Source organism: Haliotis rubra, unplaced genomic scaffold (assembly GCF_003918875.1).
Source record: "Haliotis rubra isolate DU_JTF1 unplaced genomic scaffold, ASM391887v1 Scf46, whole genome shotgun sequence".
NCBI classification, from domain to species: domain Eukaryota; kingdom Metazoa; phylum Mollusca; class Gastropoda; order Lepetellida; family Haliotidae; genus Haliotis; species Haliotis rubra.
Window position 1 is genome coordinate 1,633,604 of NW_025767146.1, and position 12,130 is coordinate 1,645,733.

A 12,130-nucleotide genomic window follows, 5' to 3' on the forward strand; every position below is an offset into this window, starting at 1 on the left:
CATGTGTGTCGGGTGCGGATTTCTCCAGAAAATGAAGTCTTGATGCCATCTCACCTTCGAGGGTCCCAAGGGGAGGTCTTGCAAGTATAGTAGTGAATGAATATTAAAGCCTCTCCAAACAATTTGCTGCCACCGGCTCGTAGCTCATAGGGCGGCCTTCTCTTGCAGTTAATATGTCGCTGTGTGGCTTATTGCTTGTTTTTCCTTGGAGATATACGATAAAGTTATTGTGTCTGAAGTTATGGCTTTGCTCTACAGATGATACCTCAACACTAATTAAAGTTGGTCACCTATACCTCGGGTCGTAGGGCCGTTTGTTTAAGATAATCAAGATGCACCAGATTTGGTGTCCTTGTGCTGACCTGTTTACGAAGACTGGTAATGGTATTAGGGATGCCCTTGCTTTCTCTTTTACAGAAATTCCACGGTCCATGCAGACTATTTCGAGATAAGCTGTATTATTCTGAGAGCAAAATAACTTCGATGAAGACTTGAACATCGTAAACGATAAATAGGGAACGGGATGTCACTCTCATTACGCTGAGGAAGGCATGCCGGAATGTGGGCTGATTGTCGTCTCCGTGTCCTTGGTTGAATTTGTTCATTGTCAGATTGTCGGGAAGGTGTTCATTGTCAGATTTGTCGGAATGGTGTTCAGTGGACATCGAATTGACTTGGTGTTCATTGTCAGATTGTGAGGATGATGTTCATTATCTGATTGTCGGGATGGAGTTCACTGTCGGATTGTTTTGGTGGTCATTATGGGATTATCTTGATGGTCATTGTCAGATTGTCGGGATGGTGTTCATTGTCAGATTGTCGGGATGGTGTCCCCCGTCGTGATATTGCTGGAATATTGCTAAAAGCGGCGTAAAACTAAACTCACTCACTCACACTCACAGAATGTCTTGGTGGTCATTGTCAGATTGTCGGGATTGTGTTCATTGTCGGATTGTAGGATTGTGTTCATAGTCGGGTTGTGTGGGAGGTGGTCATTGTCAGATTCTGGGGATGGTGGTCATTTGATGATTGTCCAGGTGGTGTTCATAGTTGGATCGCCTGGGTGGTGTTCATAGTTAGATTGTCAGAGTGGTGTTCATCAATTAATTTGGGGAGCTGTGTCTCAGAGGTGGAAGTCAATGTCCGTGCGTCTTTTCACTGTGTTATCTATATAGAGATGGCGTTAGCGTTGGGTTAGCTTGGTGTTTGCTGTTTCATTCACGATAGGATTGTCGTGCAAAAGTGTGTCCAGCGTATAATATCTGTGACTGTATCTAGAGTTTAATCATCGTGGTGATATTCAAAGTATTTTTATGCGTTCTAATTATTAGAATGGACTTTCTGTTGTGATGTCTACGGTGAGAATGATGTAAGTTGCAAGATATTATTGTGTTTGTATTAATCTATATGTCATGTATTCAGTAGTATTTGATTTCTTTTCCAGGAACATTTTTCTGCTTGAACATGACGCTGATCACGCTGTCGACAGTGCTGTCGTGCATGGTGGCCAATATGTTCTTCAGGGGAGTCAGAATCAATCGAGCTCCACGATGGCTCCGTGTGGTCAGTATCAAGCTTAAGAAGTCTTGTGTAGAATAACACTAACAGTGTAACTGTTTACGGAAGCGGTTGTTACCTTTACTGCTCTCAATGTTACCCGTCATCCTCGTGTGTTTAAATTTCGTAAAATAGTCCCATAGCTTGAATATTTGATAATGTGCTCCGTCAGTATTGGTCTACTGAAACGATGATTCGTAATGTTTATCTGTTATTAATAATCATTTATCTGAAATCACTTAAAATGACATCACTTCCTTTTAATGTCCTGAAACAGACATGTAGGGAAGAGGACCCAACGAAACTGACTAACTTTCAAAGACTAATCCTTGTACAATATGTACGAGATTCAGTGCACCGGTGGAATTTCACACCATGTTAATTTGACATGCCGACATCCTTTAGTATATAAACCGGGTTACCACCGGCGACTCTTGCAGAATTATAGAATGGGGTTCGTTACAAGTATGAGGAAATCTTGCAAGCGGCGCTAGAAAATGGTAATTTATGTCTGCTACGCGCTCAGTGTCTTGTATTGAGCAAATCAAAGAAGGATTACAGAACAGACAACACCATCGGGCATACATACAGATTCCACGGAGAATGTACTCTGGTAGATGGACGCAGATGTCACAGATACACACATAAACTTTCATAGTCGAATCAGTTATAATCTGCCTTACGTGGTTATACAGTGTATGGTCTGTTTGCCATTTAACAAACATTCTTCTAGATTATATAGATTTGAAGGAGCTATGCTTTATTTGGAAATAGTTATTTTTAGTTTCATTTTAGCTTTTGGGATGATGTTCAAAGTGTGACTGCAGAATGCCTGTCGTTGTCTGTCTGTGTCTATAACGTTAGTTTTCTTTACCGATGCTGTTGACGACATGAATTTGAGCATGTGTCGTCTCACCAAAACAAATATGGAATCTGAAAACGGACGTAGTCGTATTGTCGCCCTGCGGTCATTGCAAAAACAGAATAATGCATCCCTAAAGAGCGATCTTGAACGAATGTGACACTTGTCCGTTGTAGCATTGTTGCCTCAGCTTGTCGCATTGTTGCGCCTCCATTATTGGTTTTAATGTCAACTACACTGCAGCTTTGGTATGTTGTTGCAACACGTAGGGGCTCAGACCTGCTGACGTTGTGGATAAAGGAAGCACACGTTTAGAAAAACCTCTTAAATGATAAAAATTTAAATGATATTGCAGAAATCAAGTTTAACGTTTATATGTATGAATTCGCTCATAAGTATTTAAAACAAATAAATCTGACATTAGTTTGCCCATAATGTATCTTAAATCTCAAAAACTGGTGTAACAATTGTGGGGACCAACCTGGATGTTTGCCCTCCTAGCCTTGTTCTTTGCTGTTCGGAAACTAATACATTTAACAGCTGTTTTCACACACCAAACGGACATTCATACTTAAACCCCTTTAATTTAGGTGATTGCACATGACTCTCAGCTGAATCAGAAAGTGCATGGTGACCGAAAGGATCTTTTGGCTCAGTATTCACAAATGAGGAATGTGAATAACTGTGATTTTTTCTATTCTTGTAAATACTAAAGAGTTTAGTTTGGAAATGAACAAAGTCTGTCAGGACATATGTTTCATCATATATTAATTATTATTACAGACACATTTCGTAAATGCGGGTCCTTATGATGGCTTATCCTTTTCTGATTAACGACTTCTGGTCGCCCCCAAAGATAACGCCATGCCTCCGAATGTCATATATGTGATGCTAAATTCATAGATTGATATGATGTTAAGAACAGAATTTTATTTTGCGTCTGCTAAAACAATTGACATAGCGTGTAAATGCCGAAGTTTCAGGCTCGAGCTTGTGCTGAGCTTTCTCGGGTGCAGATCTTGGCGCAAGTAGCAAATATTCCAGCTTGCAACAGATTGCCTTAGCTTGAAAAATTCGAAATAATTCATGAGTTGTTTTTATTTGCTCAAACGATCACTGGTTTGTCTGGTCCAAACGTAATCATCTACTCTCAATGCCTCGTATTAGTATCATGTATCCTTAGAGGTAAAAATGCATCCAAACGAAACACATTCATCGACACGTACATGTTCACCTGTTCATCGGGCATTTGGGTAGCCCAGTGGTTATAGCGCTCGTTCGTCACGCCGGGGATTTTGGTTTGATTTCCTACATGGTTACAATGCGTGAAGCCCACTCCAGGTGACTGCCGTCCAGATATTGCTAAGATTGTGTTAGAAAAGTAGCACAGGACAGAGGGACCTGTGAGATTTCCCGATATAGCGTGGTAAGTTTAAAGTACGTCGATGATAAAAGAGTTTTGAAATAGTTTTCTTTTCTTCCAGTTCATGATCGACGTGGTGGCTAGGGGTTTGTGTCTGCGGAACAAGATTGTCGAACCAGACTACAGTCCATTCACACCCAAAAAATCTTGGAACACGGGCAGAGTTGGAGGCGAAGCGCGGGGCCAGTACCCATATACAGACATCCGCTTTGCGCAGGTGCGTCTCCTTGACAACGGCGTTGAGGGCAGCAAAAACCAGACAGAAAATGGCGGTGATGCGGGCAGCTACCAGTCGGCAGACGACACGGGCAGGGCTGGGATGGCATCAGGGCCTCTCCTGGACGAGATTAAAGCTATTAGAGATATCCTGGAAAAAGTGAGGGACAAGAAAGCCAAAATGGAGGAAAAAGAGAAATATGTTCGCGAGTGGAGAGTTATCGCGTGTGTGACAGACAGAATGATCTTCATATTTTATCTGTCCGTCAATATTGTCGGCTTAGGGGTGATATTCCTCGGTCAGCTGCAGACTCAAGACACCGCTATGATGGAGTGAAGTCAGTCGGTGTCCACTATGTGTCCATCAGATGAACTAACGATATATTGCTGCTAGTAACGAGGGCGCGACTGTGTATATAAGACTAGGGCCACCCTGGGTGGCACGTTGTACATACTGACAAGCCTAGAGGACCAACTCGACGCTGACCTTGAACTTTTGAAGGACAGTTGCAATTCATGACGTAAGAGCTTTAATCAATGATACTGTATATAGAACCGAAGGAAAATAGTGTAGGTGAGGATAGAGCGGAACGGTTTGAAGTTAGGTGACCGTTGTCGTGGTCGGCCGATATTTGGTACAGAATGAACATTCCACTACAGACTGTTGACTGTTTGAGGGATATCTCCTCCCAGAGACATCGAATACTATGAACAACGCTGTGAATCTTTCCACTCTCAAGGCACAGATTGACTGTGCAGGTGTTACTGCTGCCGTCATCCGGGGCTGCAATTTTGGACCCAACGTGTGCACCAGCTTCACGTCGCCACAACCAACCTGCGGCTCACTTGACAAATAATTAGCCACCTAATATCGTCACTCAGCCACAGATAGGTAGCCTGTCAATACTCGTCATTCGCTGTAAAATTGTGGATCGTCATTCACTGTTAACCGGTCATTCCTGACAGATTGTTAGCTATGCAGATGAGTCAATCATCGCAAGCACCTGCCACAGCAGAGTAGAGAGATGCTAATTGTCTCTATCCAGGAAATGCCTTCTGCTGCCTAACTCGGTGTAAATGACATATTTTCCATACCCAGTGGAGCATGTGTCTCCAGGGAAAGATTACGTTAGTATTATGCTAGTGTTTCTCGAGGAAAGATAAGCGTGGTATTAAGCTAGTGATTGTCAAGGGATAGATAAGCGTGGTATTAAGCTAGTGATTGTCAAGGAATAGATAACAACAGTGTTATGTTGACGTGTCCCCGAAAGACGAGAACTGCTAATATTACGTTTGTGTTTCTCTCGAGAAAGATGAGAGTGACAACACATTGTTTATGTTGACAGAAGGCAACAGAAGGCTCACCATCCAGCTGTATATATGTAAGTTGTGTATAGTTTTCAGCATATACACTGGTGTGTTTCAACGCGGATTATATTATGCATTAGCCACACACACAAACACATCTTCCGAAAATATATTTATTACCTGTTCATGCACCTATGGTCAGTATACACAACAAATCACGTGGTTCTCGACTGCCTCATTGACGTAAACGATCTAATACTCACGTGTAGTTCACGCACTAGAGAACATGTAGACGTTATGCATGCACGTGGTCTTTGTTTCCTGTTCGATGTTCTCTGAACGTCCTTCTTGGCCTTCCAAACAATTTAACTTTCAAAGTGTGCGAATCGTATGTAAACACTTTTATTTCCTGTATTTGATTGTCTAGAGACCGGTAGCCATGACATCCCACATACCCTAGCGTATCATTAGTCCCGCAATAAGACAGGTAACCAGTTGTAAACATGTGACATTATACTGTATCATGACATTTGCTCCTGGTTACCTCCAACATGAAGTTACATTATTCATTTCCAAACAATATGTAATTGCAGCATCTTAGAACGTCACCCACTGTACAACATCTTAAAAGTCCAGTTTATCAGTTGCACCGCTCTTTCCTGTATGTTGATGACTTTCTTGGTAGATATTTGAACTTGAACATGTACAAATGATGCTGTGATATACTGTTAAACATTCAACCCACAGTTTTTCGAGGCTTGAGTGCACCATATTTCATGAACGGACATAACTCTATGCAGCGATTTGGACGGCGTATTCCAGCAATGTTTTCCAATTTTACCAAATAGTTTTTAGGACAGAGAGATGGTGTGTTCCCTGCATCTCGAGGCACTACCATATCTGCATCAATTGGAGGGTGACAGGTGCTTGCAGTTGCATCGATCTGTATGCAAGGAAGGGTGACAAGCGTTTGTTGTTGGTCTGTATGCAGGGAAGGGTGACAAGTGTTTGTTGTTGGTCTGTATGCAAGGAAGGGTGGCAAGCGTTTGTTGTTGGTCTGTATGCAGGGAAGGGTGACAAGCGTTTGTTGTTGGTCTGTATGCAGGGAAGGGTGACAAGCGTTTGTTGCCGGTCTGTATGTAGGGAAGGGTGACAAGCGTTTGTTGTTGGTTTGTATGTAGGGAAGGGTGACAAGCGTTTGTTGTTGGTTTGTATGTAGGGAAGGGTGACAAGCGTTTGTTGTTGGTTTGTATGTAGGGAAGGGTGACAAGCGTTTGTTGCCGGTCTGTGTGCAGGGAAGGGTGACAAGCCTTTAGTTGCTGGTCTGTATGTAGGGAAGGGTGACAAGCGTTTGTTGCCGGTCTGTGTGCAGGGAAGGGTGACAAGCGTTTGTTGCTGGTCTGTATGTAGGGAAGGGTGCCAAGCGTTTGTTGCTGGTCTGTGTGCAGGGAAGGGTGACAAGCGTTTGTTGCTGGTTTGTATGTAGAGGATGGTGACAATCGCTTGTTGCCGGTCTGTATGTAAGGAAGGGTGACAAGCGTTTGTTGCTGGTCTGTGTGTAAGGAAAGGTGTCAATCGCTTGTTGCTGGTCTGTATGTAGGGAAGGTTGACAATCGCTTGTTGCTGGTCTGTATGTAGGGAAGGTTGGCAATCGCTTGTTGCTGGTCTGTATGTAGGGAAGGTTGAAGAGGTTGCTCGTCCAGCAGTTTCTGACAATCCATCTAACTACAGTTAGAAGAACAAGTGGGGAAAGATTTATGTGGCAATGGCCCATGTTTTCTCCATCAGAGTTAAGACATTATGGATATACTGGACATTTAATTGTCCCCGTTTTTCAGCAGACCTGACACGAATTTGTACATACATATGACCTATTGTGGACTTCAGTAGATGTGACTGTTATTGTTCAGTTATCTGTATTCACACAGGAGGTGATTCCGTTTCTAACAATGGCATAATCTATATATATGATTATATATCATAACTATGTTATCGCAACTTTGATTAAACGCTTTTTTAGAACGATTCACATTAGCCAGGCAGACACTGTTATATTTGTGAACAAAACACATTTAATTTTTTGCCAACAAAACTCTTGTCCTTATTGCGTTTGACCCTACATTATTTCACCTTAGCCCAACCTTTTTCTAGATAGTGAGCACTAACGGTTCTCTATATCTGTCCCTATAGCATCCCTTTCTATCCCTTCCCTACTACTTGGGAAAGACGCAACCCCAGTTGTATGAGCCCTCCAGTTGTATGAGCCTCCAAGTCTATATTGCATCACAAAATGATGATAAATACCTTGTCCTGCCCTCCCCTTTAGCATCTACTCATCACGTTCCACGTTACCCGTGCTGTTATGCCCTTTGCCCATCCAACACACCCCACCCCACCCTCCTCACAACCCCGACTTCCTCCCACCCCACCCTACAGTAACCCCAATGCCTTTCATCAATCTGAGACAACCCCCACCCGCCTTCGGTTACTACTATACGAACTCAACCCACGTCCTCTCTCGATACAGTAATTTTCCACTTTCTTCCCAACAACTGCATAAATTCAACCCGGCCCCTCCCCCGGCCCAGGGCTCGTCCCTCCATTGTTAACTCAGTTAAGAACCTACTGCTTTGCACTGCGAGGGGAGCAGGCGTTTTGAAATCAACTCTTCTATCCCCGCCCCTGGCCCTCATTTACGTGGGGTGTTAAGCTTCGGTATACAAAGTTTTTTAACAGAAACTCATAATTTCAAACACAAAAATAAACTTTGGATTCCTGCAAGAAAATCAATAGCCTCTTCTAGTAATGTGCGTTAAACGCCCGATCATTCCAAGAGGTCTATTTGTTCTACAGTATGTGTGATATCGATGTTCGGTTTGTCTTTGGTGCCTGTTCTATGTCACATCCCGACAACTCGTCGTAGAAGGCACAATGCCAAACACTCCCGAATCATCTACAATTCAACTTGCAAATGAACTGCAAATCTTTCCTACTGAATTTCAATTACATATTAATGTCTATACAGATTGACATTAAACTGCAGCCGGCGTGGGCAGGCTCCTCGTGGTGCTGTTGCCTTCAGCAGCAGTAGTTGTCTGTGTTACATGGCTGGTGTGGTAACCGATGTCCATGCTGTAGATGTCCTCGTGGTGGTAGTGAGGCATCCTGCAGATCATGTGCAGAACTATTGTGCCAACACTCAACTAGTATCTGTAGCTCAAGTTGGTCCATTGTTGGGTTTGGTAAACTGACAGGTTAGATAAAGGTAATGCTCACTCCACTTCATATTTCTACTCTTGATAGGAGTGTGTGTCTGTCGACTGTAACGCTTCTGTTTGCTGATCAGGCAGGCCGACTGTGTGGCTAGCAGCCACGTCCTATGTAGATGTGTAAGGCGCCTTTTTCTTCTTTCTTCTCGGTAGCTCAGTGTAAGAAAATAGCACTCACGTCATCCACCTTTGACCCTTATTCCATGGCACCCACCCACACAGTGGCACACTACTACAGCGCATTGATGCAAGACCAATCCCCCCAAACCCCACCCTGCTCCGCCATCACACACACATAAATACACACTAACACACTGCCATCTCAGAACCGTACACAATTACCTACGACCCGGAAATGGTCTCATACACTGACCTTGACCCATCACAAGGTGACACGGGCAGACATGGCGTCACACCAACAGCTCTTGGCACAGCAGTATGCAGTGTAAGGAATGTTCAGATTGATGCGTGTTAGCGAGTGGCGATGTTCGGATCTGTATGTCTGCGATTTGAAGTATATGTCGTTTTTTTGTTTCTGGAAAGCGTGAATTTGTTACGTAAGGTCTACATTTAAGGAAACTGTTGACATAAAGATGTGCAAGGATCTGCATGTAGACACACTCCCATTCTGTCGAGGGAGAAGATTTACATTAAGGTCCAGGAACAAGACTATCATATTCAGTAATACACACGTATATCTACAAAGTAGACGACATAATCCAAATGGCGCCCAGAACAATGAATAACCCTGGACTGTGGCTATTTGGATTTGCGATATCATTCCAGATTTGAGTTTGATTCGTTTTTTTAATTAATCCTTAGGTTTGGAATATAGAGGCGGAGGTTAAATCCACTTGACAAATTATGTTGCTGGTATCGGTATTTGTGAATCTATTAATGATTAATCTAATGTAAATGGACAGTTGCAGAATGTGTTGCCACAAACCAATACTACATCATATTGGTTGAGCACACTGTTCGCGATATATGCCAGTATTTATAACGACCTGATTATGTACGAAGACTTGTATTTGCTTATTGGTAGATAGTGTAGGTTGTTTCAGCTTTGGGAAATTAGCAGTTTGTCCTCCGTGTGCAGAGCAGACAACCTGGGCCTCCACGGTAGTCCTCACTGCACGTATGTGTCTGGAGCAGACGAGAGAAATGGTCGCCTGGTGCGTGTAGAGTAGAATGTCTGTTGTGAGAATGAAGGACCACTCTGGTCTGTCTGTGTGGAGGGTAGAATATCTGTTATTTGAATAAACGACTGACGTGTGTTTGTTGGAAGATGCAGATACTCTGTTGTGAGAACGAAGAAGACCCGAATAATGTGTGTCTTTGTTTGGATTACACAAATCATTGCTTGAATAAGCGGAACCGACCGGTGTGTGTGTGTGTGTGTGTGTGTGTGTGTGTGTGTGTGTTCGTCTGTCTTATATGTGACTAAATGTTCCCGACTGACTTGCGGCAGTGTGTAACACAGACTGTTGTGGGGATAATCGGAACCGACTTATCTGTGTCTGTTGTGTGAATGAACTGTGTAAATGTTATTTTAGTAGACTGAGGTGTGTATGTGGTAAGACAGACTGTTGTGTTAGTGAAGAGATCCAGTAGACGTGTGTCTGTGTGAAGACAGACTGTTCTGTTAGTGAAGAGATCCAGTAGACGTGTGTCTGTGTGAAGACCCGATTGTCTTGTGCGTCAAACGCATTTAGTGAGAGAAAGACCTGACGAGTTTAGCGGATTCTTGTAGAATGATATAGTCTGTAAGTTACATAGAATGGTTAGAAATATAAGCTGTAATGCTGTATTGTATTTATGCGGCATTATAGACCATTGTGAAACTTTGAAACAATAACACCGGCACGGAAGTGTCACCGTGTTGTGTACCAGCAGCCCCTCAGCATACACGCGTGTGTGTTTAAGTGTTTGTCTGACTTCATGTTACTGAGTGAGTGTGAGAAGAGTAATCTCCCCTTGGTGAAGGCTGCCGTGTACTGTCGTGAATGTGTCACCCACCCACCCACAAACTCCCACTGTCGAAACCCTCCACACCATGACAATGACATCACCTACCCGCATCACCTACCCTTCAGATTGTTCTTTCACCACACTCCCAAAACCCGCCACCCCTGCCACGAATGGGTCAACCCAACCGCCACCTATAAAGCTGTCCGCACCCACCCTTGCTCGCCTAGACCCATGCCACTCCAACATGTCGTTGACAGTCCAGTGCTCAAATGTGTGCCATTATTACAAATTTCATTTTGCACGTTTCAATATCAATATGTAGTTAAATGCAAAAGTTCGGAACAATTCGGGAAAACTGAGCGTTTTTTTACTCAACTGTTTATGTGTCGACGTGGTGATGCTATCGTGAACATGTCTAGTCACGTGACCTCGTCTATTTCGCCAACATTGTCGTATTTGCCTGTGAAAGCCTAACAGAAAATATTCTCATTCGTGCTAGTATGAGTTATCTCCACCTTCACCCGTGCTTCTAAAGCAGGTGTTGAATATTACCTAAGTCAAGGAACATCAAATGATCCCATTTTGCTAAAAGTGTTTAATGAGGACTTTCTACTTTCTTCCCGAACCATGACATATTGTATATGTTTATTGGTGTTCGACCTATCAGTATTTATATCAGGAACTACAAGGGAGATAACCCATATGCGTACTTCTAGTACTGTAGCCTACTGCGTGTGATGAAACCTCTCGTGCTGGTATCTAGTCCCGTGCTTTATATCTAGAGGTTGTGGTCAAGCTGACCGACACATATTGCAGGTCGTGGATATCTACCACTTTTGTTCTTGATTACATTTACGTATAGTCACTTATATGATTTTCTTATTTTGTAGCACTTGTTTATTTGTATCTGTCAACAAGCGCGTTTAGATTTGTTCTACTTGTTTGTGACTGTATTGAACTGCTACTGTGTTGTACATATACAGAAGCCACGAATAAAGCTGTTTTGTCAGATACAGTTTCCCTCTTTTATTCTCATAAACTGTCGGGCAATGGAAAATATACACTTCACGTTGGCCGTTACTGTGAGTGAAAATTTGTAATCCTCCTTCCTATTAAGACGTCATGTGCGCATCACTTGTTACGAAATTCACATTGATATGATGTATGTAATATCGCATTTCAAACCCGCATCTAATACATGACCTTCAAACAATATTGTCATGCTTCATTGTTGCATTGAAACTTATGTGTATATTTTCGTTTGCCTGGCTGTTAAGTGAATGTGTTGTACAGGCCGTGTGACCAGCTGAATATGCAAGAGGCAGATTTATGAGTGTGTGATTTGAACTATATTTCATTTTTTGGCACGACATGTCAGATTAGTTTGGAAGCAAGGCGTGAAATAAGCCTTTAAGTGATGTTGTATCCATTTCTGAAAACAGGAAAGACTGGAATTGTAACGGCAAGACTAGAGGTACAATCAGAGCGGATCGGGATTCCAACCAAAGTCATCCCTATCTGACA

General features: G+C 42.9%; 1 protein-coding gene and 1 long non-coding RNA gene across 6 annotated transcripts in view; both read left to right on the top strand.

Moving 5' to 3' along the window:
* LOC124290186 (neuronal acetylcholine receptor subunit alpha-10-like) overlaps positions 1-5,484 on the top strand; it is a 200,625-nt gene extending 195,141 nt beyond the window's left edge. For all 5 annotated transcript variants that reach the window (XM_046726881.1, XM_046726886.1, XM_046726882.1 and 2 more), the window contains 2 exons: positions 1,445-1,563; positions 3,904-5,484. In XM_046726881.1, coding sequence (XP_046582837.1) covers positions 1,445-1,563; positions 3,904-4,395 — 611 coding nt within the window. In that variant the 3' untranslated portion in view covers positions 4,396-5,484. The remainder of the gene's footprint in view (positions 1-1,444; positions 1,564-3,903) is intronic.
* A 1,203-nt stretch (positions 5,485-6,687) lies between these two features.
* Positions 6,688-11,617, top strand: LOC124290187. Its single transcript, XR_006901849.1, has 2 exons — positions 6,688-7,009; positions 7,048-11,617. It is a non-coding gene; the product is annotated as an uncharacterized LOC124290187 (long non-coding RNA).
* The last annotated feature ends 513 nt before the right edge of the window (positions 11,618-12,130 follow it).